The sequence below is a fragment of the Xenopus laevis genome, chromosome 2L (assembly GCF_017654675.1).
Source record: "Xenopus laevis strain J_2021 chromosome 2L, Xenopus_laevis_v10.1, whole genome shotgun sequence".
In the NCBI taxonomy this organism is placed as follows: domain Eukaryota; kingdom Metazoa; phylum Chordata; class Amphibia; order Anura; family Pipidae; genus Xenopus; species Xenopus laevis.
Window position 1 is genome coordinate 45920022 of NC_054373.1, and position 15853 is coordinate 45935874.

The 15853-nt window shown below is 38.2% G+C and overlaps 1 protein-coding gene across 7 annotated transcripts in view; it reads right to left on the minus strand.

Annotated features, from left to right (window-relative positions):
• Positions 1-15853, minus strand: part of adgrg2.L (adhesion G protein-coupled receptor G2 L homeolog) — an 81608-nt gene that overhangs the window by 37872 nt on the left and 27883 nt on the right. For 4 of the 7 annotated variants that reach the window (XM_041581820.1, XM_041581819.1, XM_041581818.1 and 1 more), the window contains exons 3-5: positions 6015-6062; positions 3495-3530; positions 1737-1796 (exon numbers count right to left, since the gene is read on the minus strand). In XM_041581820.1, coding sequence (XP_041437754.1) covers positions 1737-1796; positions 3495-3530; positions 6015-6062 — 144 coding nt within the window. Of the gene's footprint in view, positions 1-282; positions 323-1736; positions 1797-3494; positions 3531-6014; positions 6063-15853 lie in introns of those variants that run through there. The other 3 variants (XM_041581822.1, XM_041581821.1, XM_041581823.1) reach the window with 2 other exon arrangements.

Sequence of the window (15853 nt, forward strand, 5' to 3'; positions counted from 1 at the left end):
GCCTTAAAGTTAACTTTTAGGATGTTACAGAATGGCTAATTCTAAGCAACTTTTCAAACGTTCTTCATTTTTTATAGTTTTTTAATTATTTGCTTTTCTCTTCTGACTCTTTCCAGCTTTCAAATGCTCGGTAAGGCTTCAGATATATTGCTATTGCTGGTTTTATTACTTGTCTTTCTATTGAGCCATATTTCTATTGATATTCCAGTCTCTTATTCAAGTCGATGCAGGGAAAAAAAAACAACAACACATATTAAACTTTAAAATCACAAAGTCTTTAACCGAATCTCCGCTTGCGCTCCTCTTCAGGGTGATCCATCGTGCGGCACTTGATTACTCCTCCCTGCCTTCCTTATAGGAGATAGCCAGGGAGGAGAAATTGATCGCTGCACGATGGATTGTCGCCCTGTTGCATTTTCTAAAGAGAAGAGCGCAAGCGAAGATTCGGTAAGTTATTTCTTACTTACACTAACGCTAGTGCAAATTCGCCAGCGTGGCGTTATTTCGTTACTTTGCCGATTTACTAACGGATGCTGGCGTAAATTCGCTAGCGAAGTGTACCTACTCTATCGCTACTTCGCACCCTTACGCAGGGCGAAGTTGCACTATGACGAAGGGACGTAACTACGGTAATTCACTAACTTGCGCATTTTACTGAACATTACCTCTTGCGCCAGACTTGCCTTCGCCACCTCAGACCAGGCGAAGTGCAATAGACAATAGACAATTCATTTGATAAAGGGTATTGTACCCGAAACATGTTGTGTTTACCACTGCCTGGAATAAAAAGTTGTTTGCAGTAATACTGCTGGAGTTCCTCTTCCTTCTCCTATACTTGGAAGTGCAATAGAGCAGATAGGGATTGCTTCAAAAAAAGTTGACATTTTTTCTAAGTCCCAAAAAACGTCTTTTCCTTTTTTAAGGGTGATAGGCTGAAAATGATCGTACTTTTTTTGGGGTACCCTCCTTCCCCCCTACATTTCCTAACATATAGTACCTAAACTATGCAGTGGCCACATGTGTAGGGCAAAATAATAACTCTATTTTATTTTATGAAGCTTTCGCAGGCTTGTGTAGTGTAATGTATTTGCTGCTACATATACGTCCATTGTACTTTAACTTGGTGCAGTATGCAAATTAGACATCGCTAGTGTAACTGCGCTTTCCTTGACGAATTAACGCTAGCGCAACTTCGCTACCTATTGCCTCCCTGAGCGCAACTGCGGATTTTAGTGAATTAGCGGCGCCCTGGCGAAACTTCACCTGGCGAAGTGTGGCGAAGCCTGCTCTAGCGCAACTCCGCAGGTTAGTAAATTTGCCCCTTTGTTTCTTCCTCTAAGCAATTGGACCCTTTGTTTCACAATTATCTTGGACTTATATAAAAAAAAATTGGACACCTACGGATAAAGATTGAATACTTGTGATTTTGAACTTCAATCTTTTTAACTTTTGTATTTTTAAATTTTTACCATTTTGTCAATCTTTATTATTGATGCCTAATATTACCGTTCGAGGTTTTTTTATTTTTTATTAATCAATGTGTTAATATATTACACTGCTTTATTGCAATGGATAGGCTGCAATAGAACTTGTATTTAGAGGAAGCAGACCCTGTGATCCAGTCCCCCTACGAACGCATGGTCTGCTTCCTCTATAGTTACACCACTGGATCATGGTCACAGCAGCTCAGTGAGACTCGCAGTAGAACTCGTAAGAGGATAACAATAAGAAAATACCTGTGGACGTCATCTGTGATGTTGTGGAAGGTGTTTGGGGTGCATTTATGGTTGTGGTACCTGGCAAAAGCAAGATGTAAATCAGGGATGTAATTATAGAGAAAGAAGCAACCATTTGTGGTCCTAGTAGGCTACCGACAGAAGCAATTTTAGTATATGTATCAAAGTGCAAAAAATTGGCACAATCCCCAATTTTTTTCCAAGATCCAAATTACGGAAAGATCCGTTATCTGGAAAACCCCCAGGTCCCGAGCATTCTGTATAGCAGGTCCCATACCTGTACTTCTTGTAGAACAAAGCAGTGTGCTTACAGAAATATGAGTAATAAGGAGTAAAATAATGACAATATAATTTTGTTTTTTTGTGATTTGTTTTGCTCAATCTACCCTAGGCAGGTTATCGCTGAAATAATCAGGGTCTGGCTGCGCCTGAAAATTCTGTACTATTCTGAAAAACTAGTTTAGGAAAAAGTATTGGGTTAATTTGGGAATAAGTCAATGATTATATTACAAAGGTAAACTAAGCCATGCTCCAGTTGTATTGTAAACTGACCAGAGAACCTCATTTATTGGGCTCAGTACAAGTACATGAGGTATTTGACTGGCCTTGATAATACTGTTAATATGCTACAGGCCAGGGCTGGAACTAGCGATAGGCAGCAGAGATGCCTAGATTTGTGTTTTTTCCGTTATTTAGCTTTTTGTTCAGCAGCTCTCCAGTTTGGAATTTTAGCAGCTACCTGGTTGCTAGTGTTTTGTTTGCCTTAGCAGCCAGGCAGCGGTCTAAATGAGAGACTGTAATAGGAACAGAAGAGGGTCTGAATGAAAAGATAAGGAATACAAAGTAACAATAATAATAAAATTGTAAGCTCACAGAGCAATTGTTTTTCTTAGCCATCGGGGTCAGTGACCCCCTATTTGAAAGCTGGAAAGATGCAGAAGAGGAAATAAGAAAAGAAATAAGTAATGAAGACCAAATGCAAAATTGTTAGGAATAGGTCATTCTATAACATAGTAAAAGTTAATATAAAGGCAACCCATCCCTTTAAAAACCAATGCCACTTGGTCTGGCTTTGTCACAGGGCACAGAAAGTGTCAGTTTAACTCCCGCTGTGCCTGAAACAGCACTTTACAACCCCATGCGAGTTCACCAAACATGCAGGTAAATTACCTGGTATAAAATGGGCTGCCATTTTTTCTGTGTTGGTTGCTGTTTTATAAAAGGAACTTTGTGTCAGGAAATAACAATAAACTAATAAAAGCTTTTAATAAGCTAAAGGCATCCATTTTTATACTATTATGATTTTTATTAATTAGGGAAATAGTGATAATTGGAATGAGAATTAAGTTTATTTTTATACTATTGTGATTTTTATTAATTAGGGAAATAGTGATAATTGGAATGAGAATTAAGTTTATTTTTATACTATTGTGATTTTTATTAATTAGGGAAATTGTGATAATTGGAATGAGAATTAAATATGGAAGTAATGATCGATTTTCTGGTAATTCTTAAATTATTTTTAAACTGACACTGGCTATGCACTATGTACGCAAAGCAGCACAGTGGCCTGGTAACCGCCTGGTTATTTTATTCACATCCACAATCTTCCACAACTGTCAACCACATGTGATAGGAATTTTGTTTCATGAATTAAATTGTTGGTTGTGCAAATTTAAGTACAAAATGGTAACAATTAAAATGCAGAATCAATATCATAAGTATTCCAATAAAGTCGGACTTTTGCAATGATCTTACCTGGAGCTGCTGATGTCAAATTTGCATCTTGTTTTGCTTTAGAAAAAGAACAATGACGAATATTAGAACGTTTGAAACATCTTGCAATGTACACATACAACACTAGAGGGCGACAGTTGCCTTTATATGCATTTGGTATTGATGGGAGGAAGGCATCTAGAATATGCTAGTTTTTTTCATAACAAAGTTGTAGAAAGTTTGAGTTTGAATGTCATTACCTATGTTGTACACATGATACAGCTATGAATGTTTATATATTTATATAAATGTATAAGGGTATATTGTACCCTTCAAAATATAGTCAGGAGCACAGAATAAAGGAGATCAAGCTCACTTATTTATAGTTTAAAACATACAAATCATTAAAATCAATGTAACTGTTGCCAAATGTATATACCGTTGCTCTGTGTATGGGGCATAAAATATCAGGGCACACACATCTCTTGATAGGATTGGCCATTTATGTAGACAGCATCCAATGGTCGTTGGATCTGAGGTCATTGATCTGAGGGCCGAATGCTTGCCATGTACCTTTAATGAGTTGCATCCATTGCTGCTGCCATAAATGAACTCTGTAGTAGTCATTTATTCATATTGTGAATTTATTTTACATATATATATATATATATATATATATATATATATATATATATATATATATTTATATATATATATATAGATATATAAAATAGTCCACGAAAGCACTCACAGCAGTCGCCATCCAGCGTTTATCAAAAAATCATTTATTGGTGCATGGTGTTGATACACTATGCACCAATAAATGATTTTTTTATACACGCTGGATGGCGACTGCTGTGAGTGCTTTTGTGGACTATTATAACAATTTTTTGGTTAGCACCCAGCGAATGATTATGTGAATGGTGAGTGCCGATAATCTCTCTATATATATATATATATATATGGAACATGGAGGAGGTAAAATATGTACAAAATAGTGAAAAAACTTCCAACGTTCCGATCACATCATAGTGATCTTCCTCAGGGGAAAAATTACAAAAGTGTAAGCAGAGCAAGCCATTAAGAACCCTCCCTCTGTGCAAAGCATGGCACCAAAAACAGGAATCCAATTAATTGCCATAGAAACCCAAATTGGGAGTAAAAACTAGAGAAAACTACCTTAACAAAAAATAGTAAAAGTAAATAAATTGAAAGCAGGCGATAACTGTAGAAGAAGAAGTTAATGCAGTTCCTTGGGGATAACCAAAGATCCCAGGGAAGCATATAGGATTTACTAGATATTGCATAGCAAGTTGAGGATTGTTGCCCAGGCATTGGGTTCAAAAATGGCAAACATTGATAAACAAAATATGGCAGAAGGGTCTTATCCAGAACCAAAACTGGACATAGTTTCAAAAATGCTAAACTTTCAAGAACCAGGTGAGTGTCTGCATTTAAAGGCCCAGTATTACTTTAAAGTTAGGGGTGCTCAGTTACAACTTGTATACAAAAAATATCTTCCGATCGGCACACCCTTATAATAGATGTAGTTGCACGTGTGTGTGTTTATATCAATGCCAGGAGTAATTCTGTCACTAACAAGGGCGATTAAAATCTGTTCCAGCGACACCACACTAGGGCAGTACCGCTAAGGCCCTTTGAACTCTTGTTGGGCCTATCAAGATATTAAAGGGGTGGTTCACCTTTAAGGTAACTTTTAGTATGTTATAGAATATGTGTCATATAACACAAGTGACATCAATAAACTCCAATCAGAATTCCAATCAGAAAACAAAACTCCAATCAGAATTAATGATGCAACAAAGCACTGTTTATAATAATACATTTGTCGTTTTTTAAAATGTGTTTTGTCTTATATATATATATATCCTTCTAAGAGTTTCAAATATAATGTGAAATAAATGGCATTAGTTACTACAAGGGGGGGCGAAAATGTCTTCTGTCACAGTAAACACTTGGGGCCCCAGACCAGGCCCGGACTGGCAATCTGTGGGTTCTGGCAAATGCCAGAGGGGCTGCTGTTATAAGGTGCCATTGAAAGTCAGTATTTAGTAGGCTGGACTGGTGGCTGTTTGGGCCTCTGTGTGGGCTGTTTGGGCCTCTAGGTACCTGAAATGCCAGGGCCTATTTTAATTCTCAGTCCGGACCTGCCCCAGACTGTTGAAAGGAGATGTGGCTTCCTTCCTGCCAGAACGTGACTAAGGGAGATGTCGACATATAGAGACATAGTTCAAACGTAGCTCAATAAATAACAAATTGCATAGCATAAATAAGTGAGTGCTTTAACTTCTTTCACTTGGAATTGATGTTTAATCGTGATGTGGTTGTGTGTCCAGAAGTCACATCACAGATCGGCATTCAGGTGTGAGTTGTGCTCTCTACACATGGGCTGCTGTAAGATGCCATAGACAGTCACTATTTAATGGATCTGTGGGGCACTGTTTGAACCTCGCTGTACCTGAAATGTCAGGGCCTAGTTTGAATCTCAGTCCAGACCTGGGAGCAATGTATTTTAAATTGAAGAACGTTTGATATAAATACCTGTGGTAGTGACCGTCGATGTTAACACAGATGCTGTAGAACCCTCTCCTATTGTTGTATAGAAAGAAGAAACACCAGTTAATGTATTGAGTCACACATAAGGTAAACTATGCAATGTCGCTAGATAGTTTCAGAAAAAGAATTGCATTGTTAATACATCCACCACATAGATGCTCAGATAAGAGGATAATTACAAGCATGGGCTGCTTTATACAGCTGTCTGGTATCTGATCCGATGATAATAAGGTTTATTTACATAGCTCAAAGAGCATGTTTAAATGCAAATCTCTGAATTTGCTTCCCTTAATGCTCAAGACTCCGGGTCTGGCTGCCATCTGCACGTGTACCTAATAAAATGCAAAGTTTTTCCCTCAAAATTCCAGTTGTAAATCAGCCACATGCAATTGTACTCTAACTAGTGAGTGCATTCTTGTGAATCATGCACACGTCGAGGGTAATATTTTCAGTGTGGGAATGGCATCACTTTTGGTATGGCAATGCACCTAGCATTATTAATGACATAAACTTGCAATTTGCTTGGCACAAGTAAGTAGCAGCTAATGGAACCCAATAACCACCACTAGTGATGGGTGAATTTGTTTTGTGAAATTCACGAATTTCCACAAAATTCGTGGAACAGGCAAACATTTTTCGAAATGTCAATTTTGGTGTCCAGCGGGCAGATCCAGTAATTTAATTGCTGTAAAACAACACTTTTATAGATTTGTTTATAGCAAACAACTGGGTTCACTGGGGATGTGGCCTAGGAGCTTATAAGGATATAAGGATAAGGCAGCTGCTGGCTCAAAACTTTACCAATATCCCTGACAAGGATCCATCTATTCCCTTCAAATCATTCTCAGACTGTAGTTAGCTGATCCATATACATGTAGAAGCCCAGCTTCATTTTCTGTTAGAGCCAGATATGGGATGGAATTTAAAGGGCGGTACTGTAGCATTCTGCATCAGTAGAATCTGGGCACTTATGTCTTCTTCAATATTTTCCACCAAGTCTAACCTTTTAATTGTTATAAACTGTATAATATATGGCACTGACATGAAAGTACCAGCATGGCACCAACATAGATTCTACATTTATTAAACGTGTTAGGGTCAATGCAGTCATGCTGGCAGGGTTTAAGTTGTCAGCAAGCTTCACACACAACAGTTGAAGCAACAGAAATTTACCATTCTTTACTCTACCAGCCTTACTTTGCTTTATACATTACCTAAGGTCAAAAACACATCCCTTATTTTCTTACTGCACTATAAAGATAGTCATGTAAAAATGCTTTCTTAGGAGCCAAAGTCCCAAGTTTTATTGCTGTAACTGTGCGTCACTTTATCTCATTTCTGAATATGCTTATTCCAGAAACTCAACCTCGAAGCTTGTTCTTCTAATATATTATTGCAGAGGTCCCCAGCCTTTTTTACCTGTGAGCCACATTCAAATGTAAAAAGAGTTGGGGAGCAACACAAGCATGAACAAGTTCCTGGGGGTGCCAAATAAGTGCTGTGATTGGTTATTTGGTAGTGGACTGTTAGAGGCAGTACACCTGGTTTTTATGCAACCAAAAGTTGTCTCCATGCCAGGAATTCATAAATAAGCACCTGCTTTGAGGCCTCTGGAAGCAACATTCTAGGTGGTGGTGGTGAGCAATATGTTGCCCACGAGCCACTGGTTGGGGATCACTGCATTATAGTGATACATATATGAAGTCTAACAATGAGCAGGCGAGGAGTGGGTTTGTTCTGACCAGAGGTAGGTTTGTGCCTGTAACCAGAGGTAGGTTACAGGCACAGAGCCGAATTCGCCAATGCCCTTGGCTGAATTTTTTCCGGCCTGATTAATGGTTAATTTGTGATAAAAAAAACATGGGGGCAGATATCTTAAAATGTTAATTGGGGATCTGTGCTCAGCACCTTAGGGTTTTCCAGATAAGGGGTTGTTCCGTAATACGTAAGTGTATTAAAACATTATTAAATAAACTCAATAGTATTGTTTTGCCTCCAATATGGATTAATTATATCTTGTTTAGGATCAAGTACAAGGCACTGTTTTGATATTACAGAGAAAAAGCAAATCATTCTAAAAATTTAAGTTATATGGTTCAAATGGAGTCTATGGGAGATGGCCGGCTCATAATTCAGAGCTTTCTGTATAACAGGTTTTCAGATGACCAATTACTTAACATTTGATAATTACTTTGTTTAGTCTGAGTGTTATCACAAATTGGGGGTAGTATAAGTCAAATAAAAATAATTTAGGTTTTGAGTAAAGTATAATATTGTTTGTTTCTTCAGTTTTGACAATAATAATCAGGGCTGTATCTCTACCCAGTGCCTCCCTAGACACTGAATCAGACTTCCCAGCACATATATATATAAATATAGCCGTGATAATAATAGTCTTGAAAGACTGATATCAGGATTACATATGCTCTATAACTACAGAACTGAGGGTTGCTTTTGGATAACCTTCCAGCTCTCTAACAAGGAGAGATTGTCACGGAATTACAGAATAAGATAAGAAATATAACTGAAGCAAAGCAAATATTAAATCCCACAGTTTAAATATATACATTTCAGAGACAGGGAATGACTAAGCACTACATAAAATCTGAGAAATCTATATGAAAACAAGATTTTTACAGGTCATTAGGACATATGTGAGAATATATAAATCATACATAAAAGGAAAATCCCTACAGACAAGTTGAAGTTGCAAAGGCAGAGGGACAAGAGAAACAAATATCAAACCTTAACACTGTCATTCAAATGAGAATTGAAGTCAGACACAAAATATTTTTTGATTATCAGAGAAAAAGCTTAAGTGCATAAAGTGTAAGCCAAGTGTCCAAGCTGATTTTTGCACTGGCAATATGGAGTGGCTGGCACGTTTATTTATCAGCATGTGTCCATGCTTTTTGGGCAGCCCTCTTGGATTAAAGAAGAGTTGGCCATACATAGGGAGATATCATTGCCAAATGAGCAGATATCTCCCTGATATGCCCACCTTGAAGTGGGCGATATTGGATCACAAAGAGAAGAATACAGGCTGTCAGATCAAGGGCCGCATCATGAACCGATACGGTTCTCAGTCCAATGGGATTTTTAAACCCGCCGGATTGACATCTGCCTGACTTTCGGAGGGCCCCATACACTGCTCAATAAGATGCCAACTTAATCTATTGGCAGTTTATCTCTGCTTGTGTATGGGGGCCCTAAGAGAGGACAAGGTTGGCCCATTCCATGTTATTTAAATTTGTTCTGTGACAAATTAAATTTGTCATGTTAGTTGCCACACTGCAGCAGTTTTAATGTTCCTGACATTTGCAATATCAGTGTATTGCCCTAATTGTAAATCTGTATCGTAACTATTAATTACACCCGCAAGGTCCACTGCAGACAACTGAAGGAGGGCGAAAGATTGAAGTATACATGCAGACGCATCCGGAGAGACAGGCCTGTCCAGAGGACGGGGTGGGCCATAGGCCGCCATTCTCTAGTTGGGTTGAAAAGGCCTCATTCCTAGTGATGGGCGAATTTGCGCGAAACGGCGCTGGCGTCTCGTTTTTGACGCCGGCGCCCGTTTTTGACGCCGGCGTCCGTTTTTTCGGAAAAAACTTTTTGAAGCCAGCGAATTTTTCCCGCGAATTTTCGCGGGCGTTTCACGAATTTATTCACTGGCGGCGAATCACGCAAATTTGCCGCGAATTCGCGCCTGGCGAATAAATTCGCCCATCACTACTCATTCCAATTTATTTACAATATGTTAACTTTGACAAAAATTGTACATTAACAGTCATATGTTACCAGCAATAAATATGCTAACAACAGGGCATCTGAAGGAAACCATGCTGAGCATCCCAACCCTGTCATGACCCCATCCCTAGATTTCTGGTTTTCTTAGTCCCTGGGGCCTTTTTAAGAGCTACAAAGGAGTATTCACAATTGTGGTCTACACTGCTTTCTGAACTTATATATATTATATATAAAGTTTTGTTTATATAGGGCAATGGCTGCAACAATTTTTCAAAAGTGGGCTGTCCCATTTAAAGCATACAGCTAAGGTTTAACCTGTAATAGCAAATTGTGTTGAATGGTGACACGTTTTACACAGGGCTTCTTTACATGAGCATCTTTCAAGAACTCTACACACTGTACTTCAACCATGCAAAATAGAAAATGGCTTCTATTTTACAATTATTAGTTTGTAATTATTTTCCAAGTATGTATAAAAGTATAATTATACAAAGTATAATGTAGTACCAGCAGATAAGTATATGACTTGTCCTTTAATTGCTATTTTTAAGCAGCTATTTTTAAGCTTTTTTCAGATGCAGGAACAACTAGCAACAGTAGTAGGAATGGCTAATGAAGTGGACAGTTAATAACCAACCTTTATAAATATTTGCCAATGCACTTTTCAACTTGTTTGAACTTAGTCATATCTCTGTAATGTATTTAAGCATGTATGAAATGTCAACATGTTGGCAGATATGACTGAAATTTTTTTTACTAAAGCACATAAAGCTTCTGAAAGAGAGAATTCCAATCATTTTCTTTTGGTATTCAACAAACTGCCTTTTTTGTGCAGGTCAAAGCTCAAAATAGGAATAATAAACAAGTGGGGAGGCCACAAAGACCAGGGCCTAGGGCAGAGTGATTTTATGGGCAGCGTTTCCCATGCACTAATTTGGCCACTGGGGTCAGTCAGCCACAGTTGAAAGCTGGGAAGCAGCAGGAGAAGAAGGCAAAGGCTATACAAAATAAAAAAATGAAGACCAGTTGAAAAGTTTCTAAGAATAGGCAATGCTATAACTTACTAAAAGTTAACTAAATGGTGAACTACCCCTTTGCTACATTAGCTACTGACTGTGTAAGGAGCAATGGTTCTACTAAGACCTCATATCTATTTCTATCACAATTTCAGTGTGTAGTACTTAATTCTGCAGCCACAGCCAAACATAACTATAACTGTACACACACATCCTTGTATGAAAATCCCATTGACTGTCCTTAACAACAATTTGCATCCAAAAACACAAAACCATTCTAGAAACTTAATTAGATAAGGCACTACAATTAAACCATTGTGCTTTATACTCCACAGAAGATACTCCAGCAGCCAGGGGTACTGTCCAAAACACAATATGCAATCAATTGGGCTGCACCTCCAAATCTATAAAATCCAAACTCAAGAATTCATGGATGGCAATATGAAAATGATTCCTCTATGTCCTTGGGCCTAACTATACATCTAGAACAGCTGGTTTAATAGCACAGATATACACGTAAGATCTGCTAGTTTGGAGGATTACTAATAGGCAGAACTTAACCTACATTAGCCTCCATCATACAGGCCAAATTTGGATGATCGGATTGTTTAGCCAACAGGCCAACTTAATGGGGGCCCATGGAGACCCATCAGGAAAGGAGCACACTGTAGACTTTGTTATTATTGTTCCTAGTAAGGTCATCTGTATGTTTATTCCAAGAACCCTCTAGGTGGAACCACTGCTCTAAACAGTACAAGTGCCCAGTCTATCCCGATACCAGCACAGAGAAACTCAGGCCTGTCCTGCACCAACAGCTAAGAATACCTCACAACATTTGAAAAACAGAAAGAGGGACAAAAATGTGTTGTGGCTCTACCCCTAAATACCACACACTTTTACCAAAACATAACCCAGATGTGCCAATATAATTGCTAAAAGAAAGGATAATGCACATGTTTCGACATACCAGTATAATCACTAAGTTAAATGGACAACAGGAATTTTAACCCTAGACTAGACCAGAATAATTACTACAGAAAACTGATAATGAGCATATTAAGCACAGACATGCCAATAAAATCAGTACATAAATGAATAACGGGCATATAAACCCTAGACATGCCAGTATAATTACTATAGAAAACAAAGAAACATATTAACCGTAGAAATGCCGATATAATCACTAAGTACTTTGGAAAATGGAAATATTAATCTTTAATGTGCCAATAAAATGAATCAGAAAATGGCTAACCAGCATATTAACCCAGATTGCGCCAGTATAATCACTGTAGAAATGGCCAATGAGCACTCCATTAACTCCAGACAAGCCAGTAAAATAACTAAAAAATTCTCAATAAATACCCCATAAATGCTAGTAAGATTAATGCAGAAATGGATAAACTAAATGCATCACCTCCAAGCAGAATACCAACACCAATTGTTTTTTTCTTTCCTTTTGCTTCCACGATGCTTGTCTCTGCCTCTGCCTCCCCCTGCCTGACTCTAGTAAAAAAGTACAAGATGGCCGTACGAACCAAGCAGAGGAAGGCAGAGAGAGACAAGCAGCCTTGACTGTGTAGCAAAAGTTCATGTAAGTTATTTAAAGGGATACTGTCATCTCTTTCAAAATGAATCAGTTAATAGTGCTGCTCCAGCAGAATTCTGCACTGAAATCCATTTCTCAAAAGAGCAAACAGATTTTTTAATATTCAATTTTGAAATCTGACATGGGGCTAGACATATTGTCAATTTCCCAGCTGCCCCAATCATGTGACATGTGCTCTGATAAACTTCAATCACTCTTTACTGCTGTACTGCAAGTTGGAGTGATATCACCCCATCCCTTCCATCCCCCCCCCCCCCGCAGCCTAACAACAGAACTATGGGAAGGTAACCAGATAACAGCTCCCTAACACAAGATAAAAGCTGCCTGGTAGATCTAAGAACAACACTCAATAGTAAAAACCCATGTCCCACTGAGACACATTGTTACATTGAGAAGGAAAAACAGCAGCCTGCCAGAAAGCATTTCTCTCCTAAAGTGCAGGCACAAGTCACATGACCAGGGGCAGCTGGGAAATTGACAAAATGTCTAGCCCCATGTCAGATTTCAAAATTGAATATAAAAAAATCTGTTTGCTCTTTTGAGAAATGGATTTCAGTGCAGAATTCTGCTGGAGTAGCACTATTAACTGATGCGTTTTGATGACAGGATCCATAAAAAACTGCTGCGACTTGCCTAGAAATTTACACAACTTACACAGAAGCTTACGTAACTAACATATAACACAATGACAATACAGAGAAGCTTAACGGTTACACAGGGGAAAACTACACTGACCACTAATGAATTAAAAAACTGACCCCCAATGAACCGACTGACTAGCACAATAATCATTTGAACTTTTTGTATGAGCTACTTATTATAATGTAATATCAACTGTTTAGAGAGGCGAAACAAGAGTGTGCCAGGCCCCCATGCAAAGAAATCTTCAGAGGGGCCTAGCGCACTCTGATCCCCTTGCGACTGCTGGGTCTGCTTCCTCTATAGTTATGCCACTGACTGTTTATATTAGCGGCTATTTACTGAATACGTTTTTGAACCCCACAGCAAGACCACTGAGCCCCCTAAACGTAAGTAATTTACATCATTTATAAAAAAAAAACTTATGTTACTTTTGTATAAATTTATGTAACTTTGGCATTAACCAATGGCAATGCCGAGCAGCGTGACAGGGGCAGGTAGAAGTGTAGGTAATAAACGTAGGGTAAATTCCACTGACCCCCAATAAACTGACTTACTTATTAGCACATTGCTATTTATATGAACTGCTTATCATAGAGTAACATCAGCTGTTATAGTTATATGAGCTTCTCCTACATTAACAGCATGATTAGTTATGGGGCTACACAGCAAGATCATTGGCCCCTAAACTTTAGGAACAAGATATCTTCCATGAACATAATTTGCAGCTTCTTATTTGTCCTTCGGGGTCCCCTAAAGTCCCTGGGCCTCTTACAATTGCAGGGTTTTTTTTCTCTATAGATTTTCCCTTGCTTTTCAGGAAAATGATTGGTGGGTTTGTAGCATAGTAGATGTGGCTGAAAAACACATCTAACAAGTTCAACCTTTTGTCCCAGCAAAAGGGATGTTGCCAAAAGATGTTGCTTATGTTCATGAGGGGGCCTGATATAAATCGCCTCACGTTTGTACATAGATTGTAAATCCTAACATGTGGTATTAAACAAGAGAAAAGCTGGACATTTTCCATGTTTACAGCAACTCTCCATCAGACTGTGAAAATATTATTCTCTTTGTAGTCTTTGTTGACATTTCTCACGATTCATTGGGCAACAGCATTTTTATGCCCACAAATTGTATAAGCGGTGCCCTGGGACTTTCTATTTTACAAAAAGTAACTGTTGTGATTTATGCTTGTATTGGGCACCCTCTCAATATTTACCTAAGATTGTGCTAAAAGGTGCTGTTTCACACCAAGGACCCCAGTTGTAACAACATTGTTGTGTTTTGTTTTTCTTATTTGACATTTTTAATATTCGTCAATTTTTTGTGTCAGGTGGTCCAATCAGGCTTGATATAAATGTGAAATTGTACTTTTGAAAATCGGAGTCATTTATTGATGGGGTATAAATGGCCAGTTCCATTGTTGTGTCTTCACTTGAATTAACGAAATACAACACAATCACTGTATGTAGGGTTTTTCAGCTAAATATGCCTTTCTGCTATTTTACGCTTTTCCTTATTTTGATTATTTGTATTTGATCTAGTAATGCTAACATGCAAAATAAATACCAACACGTCAGAGCTTTTTAATTTCCTTCTGACAGTATTACTATAAAGCATAATAACTTCCTGAAACTATGGTGATTAGTTTTCCACATATGAAAATATGTATCTGAACAATCACAAGCCCAATGAGCAAAGTGCAATTTTGAGCACTATGTTTTTTTGCCAAAATGCACTTTTTCTCTGAATTCCAGCATCATTGTGCACTCCAGGGGCATTGCATCTGAAGTAATTGTCAAAATCAGGATAATTGTGTTTGCACTCCATGGGATATCAAATACAGTGGCCTGGATACAGAACGCAGAGGGAACTCTTGAGCCACCATCTGTTCAGGGTGCAAATACACTGGATTCTGAATGGGAGGCTGAAAGACTCAACTTAAAGTTGTACATTTTGACACAAGTACCTTTAATGAATGGAGTTTTACGCGCAACTAACTGCAGGGAAATTTGCAACATCGCAACTGCACCTTGCAGCCATAAATGAACCATTTCGTTTTAAATTATATTTGCAATACTCTCTCTACTGCGAAATCTATTAAATGGTAAATGCAACATTTTTATATACGGATTAACATTTTTATTAATTTATACTATTATTTGTTGCCTGTTATCTATCAATATTAAGCCAATATTCTATCAATGTTAAGCTTTATTCTGCTTTAATTACTGTAGTTTGTATTTATTAATATTATGCCTACACCTTGGGGCAGATGTATCTAGGGTCGAACTTCGAGGGGTTAAATCCCTCGAAATTCAACTGGAGAATAGAATCGAATAGGGAATTCGGGCAAATTTGCGCGCTGGCGAATAGTCGAATGGGCGAATATTCGCCCGGCAAATAGTCGAGCGATCGAATATTCGATCGAATGATTTTCATTCGATCAAATGCCTTTTTATTCGATCAAAAACTTAGAAAAAAAGCCTATGGGACTTTCCCATAGGCTTTTAAAGCAATTCAGTAGGTTTAATCTGGCGAAGTAGACAGTCGAATGATTTTTAAAAGAGGCAGTACTTCGACTATAGAATGGGCGAATAGTCGCATTGTTTTGTCGCTCGATCTATTTGAATCATTCTACTCAGGCGAATTTAAGCCAATTCGATAGTCGAGGAGCACAAAAAACTCCTCGAAATTCGATTTTTTTTCCCCTCTATTCATTCACCCGAGCTTAGTGAATGTGCCCCCTTGTGTTGGATGACTATAACGTTCTATCTATATCTTGAGGCAAGAACTATACCTCCAGTAACATT